We start from the raw sequence: 14,848 nt of genomic DNA on the forward strand, positions 1-14,848 counted from the left end.
ATTAATGTAGAAAGAAGAATTCTCAAGTAAGAGTAAGCAAACAAAAGTGTCATGTAACATGTGGGGTATGTCCAATGTTGGCATAATCTCCACTTCTATACCTTATTTTCTTTGCTTAAATCAGAGAATGGGATATAATAATATTGTTAAAATATTCAAAGGGGCTTGACTAGCACAATCTCTTATTCTGCTTTACTGAATCAGTTCCCACCATGAGTTGCCCCTTATTATGCCTTGCATAAGTCCCACGCACACCTTTTCTTTTCTTGGCTTTATTCTATTCATTCTTTATATACTTTCAACGTTTAAGAAAGAAAGGAAAAACAAAATAAAAGTGAGATTAATTGAATTAAACTTGATTTCACATGCTTTAATTTTAACTAAACATTAGACCGTTAAATTAATGGAAGATGACTTTATTAGATAATGGATATCACTTTTCTTACTTGCAAGCCTTTGCCTTTTTTAATGTTAGTGCAAAGCTTCAGGCATCATCCATCGTTAATCTTATCTCCATGAGGCTACGTATTGTTGACCCATAATCTTTTCCTTTTCTTTCTTTTTTCTTTTTTAACTTTGGAATGCTATTTGATTGTATAAACATGCACTGCATAAGATTTTGGGGTGTTGTGCTTACGTGTCGACATTAGAAATAGAAAGATTTTCTCGTCAATTTTTCAGTATCTCATCACAGTTTCTATCTACGGATTGCTAGCTTAGCTATACATATATGTACTTCTTTTGTCCACGTCAGTTAGTTGCGTGTCAAAATTAATAGTTGAATCTGTATATATCTTTTTATATAAATTATATAATATTATATATATATATATATATATTAGTTTAGATTTTTTTAAATAAATTATACTTAAATTTATGATTATAAAATATTTTAATTCAAATTTAATTAATAGTAAATATTAAATAAGAATTAAAACAATTAGTAAAAATAATATATTTGTTTGAAATGTTATTTCAGTTGGTATTTATAGTTAGCTTTATACTTAATAAATTATTAGTATTTTTATTATTAATAATATTAATCAATAAAATTAACTAAATAATCAATAAGACTATTTTAATAGATTTATTTTTTTCGCATTTTTATTTATGTTGTAATATGTAAAATAGCGGCCAAAGAGATAGAAATAATCTTATTCTTACCAAGTTAATTTAATTGTTATGTCTAATAAAAGCTTGTTTTATTCTAAAATAAATTATTGTTGAAAATAAATCATTAATAATTTTTATTAATTTAGTAAAATAACTACTAAATAAATAAATAGAGATCCTGTATGAAAATATTCTATTCTTATTTTATTCATTAGTTTTGACTCCAATATTAATTATTGTAAAATAGATGTCTAATTACTAACAATATCTAAAAGAGAAAATAAATTAATTACTGGATTAGTAATTCCAGTGGTTAATTTTGGGCGATGAAGAAAGTCTCAATCTTGCCTCTCTAGTCACTGGATTAGTAATTCCTGCAATACTTAACATCAAAATTCTTTTAATGTATAAGATGAAGATGGCTAAACATCAAGATCTAAAACTTTTGACTTTTGATATCATATATGGAAAATCTATTTTTGAATTAAACTATTCCAGGAGTAGTTTAGACTGAATTAAAAAGAATTATCAATATGCCAAACAGTCATCCTCAGTTTTGTAATTCATATCAATTGTGTTTCTCATTTAACATTCTGATTAGAGAAAAATAAAAAGAAAAGAAAAAACAATTCTGATACTTGAATCATCAAAATTTTCCGTCTTACTTACAGGTTTGTTTAGACTGTAGGTAGAGAAAAGTGGGAAAGATGTTGACAAAACTACGAAGACTAAATTTAGAAACTAGGGTTTGAAATATTGGCAAAAGAACAAAAGATTGTGCGGCACTGTGAGGTAGCTTGAGCAGAAATATTGCCATCGAGAAACGTTTCTTTCTCTGGATGTAAAAGATTCTGTAATTATTATATATGTATTTACACGTGAACTGAGGAAACGAAGAGACCCAAACATCCAACAATGGCCGTTGGCTTACGCAATGGGGCGCAGCGCACAGCTACACAAAACAAATCCACCCACCATTCTTTCTTTTTTTTATACTTTCATCTTGATGTTTCGAAGAAGGTACTTTAAGCCCAGAACAATATTTTTAAATGCTGTTACTCCGTTTGCAGATTCCAATCGCTGGTCATAATTGATGTTCTGATTTATTATAATTACATTTACACACACGATATTAGATAAATAATTTCTTTTAAAAAATTATAAGGGACTTAAGCCACAAAATGTTATTTTATATATAATATATCTAATTAATAATTAAATTCTAAATTTTATAGTTTTAATTTATTTTTTTATTTTTTAAGAGAATAACTTTTATAATTTCACAGCAAGAAAAAATGACGTGGCAAGTCGAATGTGCTAGCTAGAATTTTTCTTCAAAATTTATAATTTAATCATTAAATATGTCTTGTATATATATACATTATTTTCACATTTCTTGCATCTATCACGCCAATTTTTTTATTGATTTACAAACTTAATCGATATAAATATTATTTTCTATTGTAAAATTATAAAAATTATTACTGAAAAATATATTTAGAAATAAAATAAAAATATGAGTATTTATTTTTTAAATTTTAAAATAATTAAATAAAATTATAAAAAAATATAAATTTTAGAATTTAAATAGTAATTAGATATATATTATAAATCTAATAAAAACAGAGCATAAAACGTAAATTCAGAATTTTAGATATTTAGAGTTTTGTCTAATTAATTTAAAGTACATCAAACTATAATAAATCATTATCTTTAACAGTAAATATAAAAATTAAATTTTAAATATTATTTAGTAATTTAGAAAAGTGTCGAATAAGACTTTTATAAATATTAAAAAATTGAATTTAGAAATTTAATTAAATTAAAATAAATTTTACCCTACTAGTCGGAAACCTATTTGTTTTTCAATAAGAAACGTTGTCATCAAATGAGTTGGGCGTTGAATGTAAAAGAAGTACTCATAAAGAACTCGGCATCTAGCACTCTGGTCGTCTATGATAAAATAGTAACAGCGAATTCAAGAGGAATAATGAAACAGTGTGTCCCAATGATATTACGCCACCACAACATACAAAACTATGTGTTTGATAGTGATGGGTGAAATTAGGGGACCATTTTGAGTACAGAAACGTTGACGTTGAGGAAAGGTAAAGCAATAGCAATAGATGGGCGTAAGAACAATAACAACAGCAAATTATTATTTTCAAAGAATGTAGGGCCCTTTTAATGACCCGGATAAAACATAAAAGAAAACAACTTATCAATTCTTCCACCCACCCGTTTTGACTTTTGCCATTTTGCATTCCCCACCCATTCTTAGACTCGAGTATTCATCACTCTCTTCCTTCTTCTTTTTTCTTTTTTCTTTTTTCTAGCCTTTTTTTATGCTTTTAACCTCAATCAATTTGTCTCCCCTTTCTCTTTTATTTAATTGCAATACGGAGAAATTACTAGTAACGCTCTTTTTCTAACTCTACTTTATTCTACTTTTTAACTACTTTCTATTTATTTAATAAGTTAAATTAATTTTTATATTTTTTTTAATAAATAGATTTTTTTATAGATAAAAATAAAATAAATTTATTTACCAACAGAAAAATAAATCTCTTTTACATATATATAATATATTATAACTTGAAACTTACTATTTTAATTTAATCTTACAATATTTTATCATGTGAATATAGTGTTTCTATTTTTAATAATTTCATATTTTTATAATTATTCATCTAAATATAAGTTCTCTTTCATGTATAATTTAATTGTTTGTATTCAAAGTTCAAAACCGTGTCTAAGCTCAAATCAATTAGGTCATTTATTTGACTGCAAAATTCTATAGACACACATGCATATCATTTACGAGCTAAAAAAGAGTAAGAATTCATGAATTTTAATACCCATTATTCTATGACAACTTTTAATGACTTTATATTTTAAGATAACTTCTACCAATTCCTATATTGTATATTTACTTAAAATGATAAATTTTGTATAACTTATTAATTTTACTATTGTGGATTTAAAATCTGATTAAATTCATCAACTCTAAATCCAATATGCCTAATTAACAAAAATAGTTACAAATTGAGATCAAACCTTAAATACTTCTTTTATTTGACACAGGGAGTCTATTCTTTCACAAATTTAAAGATAATATAGGCTTAACATATAAAGTTGACTGTGATACAACCTATAATATTTGGCAAGTTTAGGTCCAAATAAAGTAGGATCAATTCCTTCCTACCACTGACCCAACAAACAAAAATGTCACATAATTTATTTCACTAATTCATTATGACCTACCTGTAATATTTTCAACAGCAATAGCTACTTTGGTACCTATGGTCAACCGTTTTAAACACGACATATTGGTGCATTTTTTTCTTTGCTATTGTTTGACCATGTCCTTTTCCTTACTTTTCTTTTTTTCTTCTCTCTTTTACTATTCTAATCAAAGATTATGATCCAAGAAAAGTACCAATTAGGCATCCAAATTCAAGAACCCCAAGGAGAAAGCAAACAAAAAGAATAACATCTATTCAATTGTAGTAATAAATTTGTAGAAATATTTATGTTATTTGCTTTGCTTTTTCTTTTTCTTATGTGATTTATTATTCAATAGATATTAATTTTTGTTTATTCATTTTTTTTTTTTTCAAAAGGGAAAGAAAAAAGGATCAAGGAATTCAAATTAATTCCAAAATATTTTACAAAGAGAAAAGAAATTAAATGAAATGAACCAACTCTCACTATAATCTCCTTCGAGATAATTAAAGCAGAGAGGCCCTTTTTTTTTTTTTTTTTTTAAAGTCTGGAGTCCTGTCCTTCTTCCACACCACAAGCTACCACTACTACTACCACTAAATATTACTACAACTATTTGCCTACCTTCTTTACTTTCAAACTTGCAATGGAGCTAATTCATTACACTCTTGCTGTTGATGATGATAATGGGATTCATGATTAAATTATCTATGATGATTCTAAGATGAGATTGGTCGTCTCTGCAACTGAGAGAGTATGATTGTGCTCTCCTTCATATGTCACTACAAGCATTGATGGATCATCTGAAGCTCTTTCCACATGTTTACGTGCAGGACATCCTCTCACACTACTGCACTTGTAGTATCCTCTGTTCACATAAATAATGCACAACCCAATTACACTTAATTTATCCAAAATTATATTCTTCTCATAGTCTTAAATAAACTAGTCACAAGATCAAAACCGTTATGAAATCATTTTTATTCTTTAAGAAAATTTACCTTGGATGAGGAGATCCTTTAATGGGTTTTTGCCCATACTTTCTCCAAGAATAATCATCCGGTGGTATATCAGACAACTTCAAGCTAATTGCTGGAATTCTGACCACTCTCTTCAATCTCAACTTTCTGCTATAATAAATCGAAAAATCAAGATCCATTTAATTTATAATTTAGGAAAGAAAAAAAATCAAGATTAACCAGAAACAGCTGAAATAAAAATCAAGATTAACTAAAAGGAAAGAAAGTTATACCTCTTCTTGGAGCAATGACATCGACCAGAAGAGCCACACTTGCCAGAACCCAGATTTTCAGAGCTACACTTCCTCTTCAAAGAAGAAGTAGACAAAGGAGGCTTCACAGCGGAAGAAACCTGAGAAAGATTAGTAATCTGGAAAGCTGATGAAGGTGATGGTTTACTGTCATTAGTATCACCCGTCAAAGAAGACACGAATGAGTTTGCAGCAGAAGAATAAGAAAAATTAATGGTAGTTGACGATTCTTTTCTGTCATTAGTAACTCCATTATTACTATTGTTATGATTATTCTTTGGCATAATCACCATAGAAGAATAATCATGGTAAGAAGGCGGTGGCGGTGGCGGTGGCGGTGGCGGTGGAGGTGGAACCTGCTGGATCGGCGTAGCGTAATAGACCTTACTTTCAAGAATTTGATATTGATGATGATTTTCTTGATCTTGACTAGTGCTTATTAAAGGAGTAGATACAGGAGCTCTTCTAAAGCGAGCATGACCGGTTCTTGTTCTACCAAGAAGAGAAATGACTTTCTTGAATTTAGACACAGCAGCATCAGCTACTGCTTTGCAGTCAATCTCAATATCCATGGTTGAGCAAGGAGGAGATGATGAAGATGATGATTGATGAATTAATTTATCTTGATTCTGCTGTGAAAGTAACTTTATTAACTTGTTCACACTCTCTAACCCTGAAGCTGCTTCTTGAACAACTGCGTTTTCTTCCATAGTTTTAGATACAAAACTATTGGTTCTGCTGTAACCCATCATGAGATCAACAGCCATCACTGTGATGGTGAAACAAGAACATGAAAAGAGAGAGAGAGAGAGAGAGAACAGAGAGCAGAGCTATGGAAGAGAAAAATGAAGGGGAGTAGGCTGTTGATAAACGAGAAGAGAAAGGGCGAAGAGTCTTTCTTTCTTCCTCTCCTCTGCAGTCTGGTCAAAATGATGGCATCGGCTGTGTAAGATTTAAAGCATGTCACTGATCTGTCACTCTAGCATTTGCCGTCTAACATGTAGGTACGAATAAGATCCAACCACAATCACATTTCCTTTTTTAATTGGTGGGTTTTGGCTTACTGTACACCTATTTGATTGTGATTATTATCCTTAACCCAACCTTAATTTTACTCGATTCTTTCTCACTTAATGTGCATATAATAATTTGACAAAATTATTTTATTAATTAAGATATTAATAATTACATACCACATTATATACAGAAAATAATGAAACAAATTAAAGTGAACTATATAGGTATATAGTATTATTCATTTATTTTAGACCAAATGTTTTTTTTTTCTTTAGTTAATATACGGTAATATAATTATAACATAAAACTGTACTGTCCTTTTTCTTTCGAAACATTCGTATTTAACTATAATTTATTTATGCTAGAATGATGCATGTAAAAATCAATTTAAATAAACTTTGATTACCAAAGAAATAAAACACCTCAATTATTAACTACTTTAATCATCTTAAGTCGGACTATCTTCTTGAGGAAAAGAATGTAAGAAAATAAAATGCTATTAATGATGTAGATTTTCTTGAAAAAATAATTATTTTGCTAAATTGCTCAAAAAAAGTTATTTATTCAAAAATGATAAATTTATTTATTAATTAGAGATGAATCAAATCTCATAACTCTCAAAGAACTTATGCTGCATGATATGCTATAGAATTAAAATTTATTTATCTTTTTAAGTGATATCATTAACCAACTTAATCAATAGTATTTTATATATATCCACTTTTCAGACTTGATTTTATCAGAAATATGAATATTTTCTTCATATATTTTTACTAACTTAATTAGGCTAGACAATTAAATTAAATATGAATATCCAAATTTTCATATTTTTTCTAAATTTGATCTAGATGAATGTAAATTCAAAAAGCTTAGTATTTAGTCAAAATCTTTTTCTTGGCATTCTTTTCAAATTTATGGACTAATTATATAAAAAAATATTCATCAGGATATTCCTTTAACTATGACCAGAATTTATTCACATTTATCTGAATTTCAGTTAATAGTGTTAAAGAAAAATTAGAATAAAATATAAAAAATTGTCATATAACTTAACATTTTTGTATGTAAGTGACTATTATGTAATTTTATATTTTTATACTTATAAGTTAATAATTTTAAAATTTTATGACTTAATATTAATATAATATTTAATTTTAATAATAATATTTATTAAATGATTTAGTATATATCTAACTACATTGAATTTACATTAGATAAAATTAATATATTTTTCTAGTTTGATTAAAAATAAAATAGAATAATTTTAAGTAAAATTAATATATTTTAATATATTTTAATAGTTGATTTAATAGTAAATTACTTGTAAAATAATTTACTATGAGAAATAAAATCATAAAAACTTAAAAATATTAATTTATAAGAATATAAAAATATAAAAAAAAATAAATTATAAAATATTTTTATCATAAAAAATATTATAATTATTTAAATATTAAAAATACCTAACTGTAAAATATGTTTTTGTACTTTTTTCAACAAATTATCGCAAGTTTGAATAAATGTGAAGGAAGGACATAAATGGGGTCCATGAAGGTAAATCTGGTCTAAGGGGTGGGCAGATCAAGTCAAAGCATCGTCTTCAGCCGTCTGATATTATTTAAAGTGGTGGGTCGTTTCCAGCATGATATAGTTGACTTTTGTGATTTCAAGAAATTTCTTATACATACTATACTACTACTAAAGACAAAAACAAAAGTTACATAAAAGCCTCGACAGTTACTTCAAAGTATATATTCATTTTTAATTTTAATATATATATTATATTTGATACAAAATTTAAATTTATATATAATTTTATAATTTTTATTAATTTATTGATTAATAAATTATATTTCTAATTAAATATTAAATTTAATTTTAAAAAAATAAGACATTAATTATATTTTAATATTATATTATCCGATAAATATTTTCTTAACCAATATTAATTTTATTCTAAAAATTAATATATTAATTATATTTTAATATTATATTAACTAAAAAATTAATTTATAATTAAATAAAAATATAATTCTAAAAAATAATATCTTAAATTATATTTTTAATATTATATTCATAATAAATTTAATTTCTTAATTATATAATAAATTCTTACTCCTAAGAATAGTAATATCAGTTATATTATTAAGTTATATAATATTAAAATTAATTAATAATTATTTTTAAAATAATTTTTATACCGAATTAATAAAATTTTAAAATTTTAGAAAAATTAAGAAAGATATTTAAAAATAGTTAGTTTACTATTATCTTTTAAAATATTATAAATTAATATTAAATATTAAATATTTTATTAAATTATATCTATCAACTTAATTTTATAATTAAAATAATAATAACAGTCATGCAATATGCATAGATAAATGACTAGTTTTTTTATAATTTAAAATTTAATTCTAAAATTTATAATAACCATTATCAGCAATTAAATACCATTAGAATGTTGCTTTCAAACGTTCATTTAAATGAATCCAACGATATAGGTACTTACACTAAATTTTTCATATAAATTAAATAAATAAGTGATTTAATAGTTTAATTTTAGTGATTAAAAAAGTATTTTTAAAATATAAAATTAATAGTGAATCATTTAAGATGACACGAATATGGTAAAAATTAACCGTTACTTTTAAATAATTCATGAGTTAGTTTGACTCAGTTATACTTTTATATATATTCTTAAAATTTATTATACATGTATTATATTGAGTTTGATTGACATCTATAAAATTTATAAAATTAATTTTTAAATTTAAAATTTATGTACTTTGGTTGGAATAAAAATTAATTTAGAATTCTACATAATTAAATTTACATGAAATTAGTTATAAAAAAATTAAATTCTTACAAAATATATAAGATTTCTGAATAAATTTATATTAGTAAATTAATATATTTTATAACATCAAAATTTTGATGGTATGGCAGTAGACTTCCTATAATTTAAAAATAAAAAAAGAAATGTTTAGCCACTCTTGCATTATTAATAAAATAATTATCTGCTCAATAGCATCTAGAAACTCTTCTAACGTGTTAATTAATTTTTCTCTCGAGAATCTTTTCTTTTGTGGTTTTGCATTTTGTCTTTGAATGTTTACATTATCATAGATTGAGCCCTTCTAATCTCACCCATGCTGTCTTTATTTCTATCCTTTCCTATTCATATTCCCTCTTCTATGTATTTGACTATGTCATATTTGATTATGTTTGTTCACAGTATGTTTTATAGTATTTTGTTGAAATTTTGAACACTTATAAAATTTATTTTGAAATTTAAAATTTATATATTTTAAATAGAATAAAAATTAATTTAGTATTTTACATAATTAAATCTAAATAAAATTAGTTATAGTTAAACTAAATTCTAACAAAATAGATATAATTTTTAAATAAATTTTATATTAATAAGTAAATACATTCTATAATATAAAAATATTTCTTTCAACTTTATTATTTCTATTTTATTTTTTCTCTCATATATTTTTTTAAAATAAAATAAATTTTTGATGGATTTCAATCAAATATAACATTAATATAATTTTCAACTATATATATATAACCCCTTTGCAGTATTTTTAAAGTTCCTATTCAATAATCTCAAAATTTGAAATTTTACTTTATAATAAATAAAGGGTAAGCATTACATATCGGGTCTATTATTTATTATGCAGCATAATTAATTTATCCTTTTAATTATCTCGAAGCTTAGTACAAGTGATAAAAAATTTCTTTTTAAAAGCTAGATATTTTAAATTTGAGTCGCGGCTTGTTGGTCCACTTTTTTTTTTTAAATATCTCACTCCTTCATATAAAAAGAAATATAAAAAATAGAGCAACTTTTATCTTAAACAAAATGATGTCATTTCATCAACCAATTTAGATTAAGATCTAAGTTATAAGAGACATATAACTATAAGGAGGAATAAGAAACCAACCAGGAATAAATCTACGACTGATCCAGTCGGCTATATAAAGAAATGTAAACGCATAATTAATTGAAAAATGAGGTAGTAATGGGGTTGTAAACAAACTATAATGTTAATGAAATGTTAAGAGTTGGACTTAATAAAAGATTTGTTTAAATCTCTTTTTCACTTATATATAAAGAGCTGAGGTTAAGTTTAATTTCGAGATCAATATTGTTATCAAGTCAATTTCGAGTTTTAATAAGTTTAATTCATTAGACATGCGAGCCTATTGATTTATAAACTTAATAAACAAATTTGAATTCCAACTATATATTTCATAGTTTAGTGCTATTGAAGTTGGTTGTCCTTAACAAGCTCGAGGTTGAATTTTTATTTTAATATCATGATTTAATAAATCGAATTCAACAAGTTAAACTAATTTAACATAATAGAAGGGTTATTTTGACACCAAATTCAAGCCAATTATGAGTACAGTTATTTCAAAACAAACTAAACTCAAATTTAATAATAAAACTCTGAGCTCGAGCTAACCACAATGCTATTGTAGATTATACCAAATCTAGCTCCAATTCTTCAAATGGGGCATTAAGAAATTGAGAATTAAGTGAATGAATGGAGTACAGATTCTAATATTAAAATCAAATTATGGTCTAATTAATACCAGAACAATTAAAACTAACTATTTGATCAGTTGGATCTTAGCAATTATAAATTATTCATATTTGTTATTAGAGGAGCATAATTTGTTAAAGTGGTATTTCTGTTACTTTTGAGTTCCTTCTTTTGGAGAAAAAAATTATACCCTATTATGAAAACGAGTTTTCTTGACATAATGCCGAGTGATACTAGTTAAGCTGAAGCTTCGTCTACTTTTTTCACACATCATGTGAAGCTTCCTCAGCCTTAATAATGTATATTCAATTTGTCATCTACCCTTCTGTCAAAACTATAACTACTTCTTGTTTGTTTGTTAGATTGCATAGTAAGGATTGCGGTTCTTTGTTAAACTAAGGATTCGTTTGATTCAAGATCGGAAATGAAAATAAAAATTAAATTTATTCGTAGTGAACTGAGTATGGAACAGAAATTAAATTCATTTATAGTTAACTATTAAACGTGATTAATAATAAAAATAATATTTATATGAATGACAAATTATTATTTTATTTATTTGGTCATTCACCGTATTCTTATTTTCACCGTCTTTTTTTTTTACAGACTCTAATATAATTAAGTTGGCGTGTTATCTAACTATTGAAAAAGAAAAAGAAAAAAGGAAGGAAATTTTATTAAGGCAGTTGAGCAGATTATAATCCGAATGATTTTTCCCCAAATTATACAAACTAATTTTTATGAGTCTAAACTTACATAATTAGAAGATGAATGTTGTGATATAATACCCACAGAAAGAAAATATACCATTTTCAACAGTAATGGAAATTGAAAAACTTCTTGTCAAAAAAAAAAAAAAAGAAATTGAAAAACCAGTTGATTATAGAATTTATTTATTCCAGATTTCTCAACCAAACATGAAAAGAGTAAATGATAACTTTTAACTTCTTTTTTTTTTTTTTTTCCTGAGAAAACTTTTAACCCAATTTTCTAAAACGTCCCTTATTAGATATTAATTTTTAGGTATCTCGAGTAAATTATTTGAAATTAAAATTATAAAAGGAAAAAAGAAAACACTTTTATTTATTCAAATTGAATTATTATATTTCTATTTTATCAACTTTAGATCATTTTTAACTAAAAATTAATGCATGCAGCGCACATTCCATCTCGAGTTAACTTTCAAAAATTATTTTTAATAGTTGCCTCTATACTTTTATTTTCTTTGACATTTAATCTTTGTACTTTTATTTTAGTGATTTAAAATTCTTAAAATTTTTCATTTAAAATTTAATTAATAATAAGTATAGAATATTTATTATAATCTAGTTTAATTTATCATTTGAAGTAAGAATTTGTATAGGACTAGCCAAACCACTAATCTATTGATAACATTATACAAATCCTAATAACCAATCAAGCGTTTTATATATTATATATATATATTGCTAAATTTGAATTCTTATTTAAATATTTTATAACTTTACATCGTATTTTTAGTTATTAGTTATCTATCAAAAATAAATTATATATATTCTACTTTAATGAGAAAGGATAAGCAAAACCATTTAATTTAAATTTTTTTATGTAAATTTCTAGTTTCTATAGTTATTAATTTAATAAATGATTTATAAATTAAATTAATGCTAAGTAAAGTTTATGATAAGTCAATCTTCTAAAATATAGATTTAATTTATAAATTTATTTATTATTTTTGTAAGGTCAATTTTATGAGATGATCAAAATAATTAAAGACTTAATTAGTAAAATAAAAAAACTTAAAAATTTATTTGATAAATTCAAAAGTTATAAAAATTTTAAAAATGTTCTACTCACAGTATTTACAGCCTATCATAAAAAGAATTTAATATGGATAAAAATAAAAATATATTGACCTAGAAATAATTATATAAAAATTCAGTGAGTAAATAAATAAAAATATAAAAGAAAGTGCACGAAGATAAAAAAAAAGTGATTTTCCATTATAAAAACGTGGGACCACATGACGATGGTAGGGACATATATGATATGCCTGTCAATGGGACCAAAATCATATATTGGTTGCGACTATAGTGAGTTTTTCTTTTAATTATTCATACAAAGTATAATAGAAATGAATTATGCAATAAAAATAGAAATAATTATTTTTTTTATTCTTATTCAATATAGAAAAACGGATTCAAATTCAGTAGTGAGCTGAGTCCGGAGTGTGGTTGCATAATCACCTTTTTGCACGTATATATTTATTTTATTTTACCTAATGAGAAAAGCCTAAGTGGCTTCCTTGTAACATTTATTTATATTAAATCGACACCCAAAAGTCCTATTTATTTTAGTTTATCTTATATATTATTTTGGCACAAAAGTCCAATTTCATATTCACGGGGATGCATGATTCTGCCCCCCCTTTTCATCAGTTTGGAATTTCAACGCCATCCCTAGTAACTGGGTCCACTCTCCTCTTTTTCTTTTCTTTTCTCCTTTAAATTTAAACTAAACAGTAGATTCCACTCATTTTCTGCAATTTTATTACTTTTTAATTTTAACTTTCAGATTCTGGAAATTGAATAATATTTGAAATAAAAAACCCACTGTGATTTTTATATATTTCCAAATTATCTCCTAAATAGTAAATTCACTTAATTCTATCAAGAAAAAAAAAAGAGTATATTCACTACAAATAAATATATATTATTTTATTTATTTTTTTGAGATCATTTAAGTAACTTATTCCAACTTATAAAACATCAATTAATTTTGTCAAACTTAACTTCAATTTATCTACTATTTATATCAAAATATATACTTTTCAATGCATGGCTGTCTTTAAGCCGATAAGAATGAGAACTTGTAGTAAAAGAATTGGAAGCTCCGTCCTATTTGTAATTTTTCTTTTTCTTTTTGAGCTTTGGAAAAATATATGTTTATTGCATGCATGCATTTATGGTGATTGAAGATTTTGGCACGTGTGGGTGCCTGTTCCACGACAGGCACAAATAAGTCAAAGACGTGAAGTGTCTGGCTGCCTAAACATTGACTATGCACCGAAAGCGTGTCAATCATTCCTTTCATTATTATTCAAACATGTTTTCTTTTTTTATTCATTTTTCTTTTTCTTTTTAATTGAAATATATTTATTATAGACTAATGATTTTCTAACAATAGGGTTTAAAAGTGAGTATTATACTCACCGACTGTCCATTAAAAAATTAAATGGCATACAATTACGTACATAGGATTAAAAACGGTGTTATGATTTTCTTATTTTATTTCATTTAGGAGCGATACCAGAACTACACATCAAAATTTTTTAAAGTAAATTAATAATTCTCTTAAATTGCCTTTTCTTTTTAATTTTTGAGAAAACTAAATCAAAATTTAGTTGGACTATATAAAGAATTAAAGTAATATTTTAATAGAAAAACCTAATAATAGGTTTTAATATGTATATTTATTATGTATATAATAATAATAATAATAATAATAATAATAATAATGTGTAATTTAAGTCTTTATTTGATCATATCACACTGTGTCATCAATTTATATTATTAATAAAAAATAAAATTAATTTTTAAATATTTATATAATTATTGAAATAAAAAATAATTATAAATAAATCTTTCATTTATATTACATATAATCGACAAAAGATAATTTA

General features: G+C 24.7%; 1 protein-coding gene across 2 annotated transcripts; it reads right to left on the bottom strand.

Moving 5' to 3' along the window:
• Nucleotides 1–4,737: 4,737 nt before the first annotated feature.
• On the bottom strand, nucleotides 4,738–6,595 carry LOC8272979 (probable WRKY transcription factor 15). 2 transcript variants are annotated; one of them, XM_048377220.1, is made up of 3 exons: nucleotides 5,591–6,595; nucleotides 5,340–5,468; nucleotides 4,738–5,206 (listed from the first exon to the last, which is right to left on the bottom strand). In XM_048377220.1, the coding sequence occupies exons 1-3, from the start codon at nucleotides 6,373–6,375 to the stop codon at nucleotides 5,047–5,049; spliced, it is 1,074 nt and encodes a 357-aa protein (XP_048233177.1). In that variant the 5' UTR covers nucleotides 6,376–6,595; the 3' UTR covers nucleotides 4,738–5,046. The 2 variants fall into 2 exon arrangements, with proteins under 2 accessions (XP_048233177.1, XP_015583329.1); XM_015727843.3 differs by having other exon boundaries at nucleotides 5,340–5,465; nucleotides 5,591–6,590.
• Nucleotides 6,596–14,848: the final 8,253 nt, after the last annotated feature.

Source organism: Ricinus communis, chromosome 7 (assembly GCF_019578655.1).
Source record: "Ricinus communis isolate WT05 ecotype wild-type chromosome 7, ASM1957865v1, whole genome shotgun sequence".
Taxonomy (NCBI): Eukaryota; Viridiplantae; Streptophyta; class Magnoliopsida; order Malpighiales; family Euphorbiaceae; genus Ricinus; species Ricinus communis.

Bases quoted from the DNA above. Each gene is read 5' to 3' on its own strand.
- LOC8272979 (XM_048377220.1), bottom strand. From the start codon at position 6,375: ATGGCTGTTGATCTCATGATGGGTTACAGCAGAACCAATAGTTTTGTA. The intron at 5,469-5,590 runs GTATAACTTTCT...GATTTATTATAG, and splicing joins TGTCATTGCTCCAAGAAGAG to CAGAAAGTTGAGATTGAAGA. The intron at 5,207-5,339 runs GTAAATTTTCTT...TTATGTGAACAG, and splicing joins AAAGGATCTCCTCATCCAAG to AGGATACTACAAGTGCAGTA.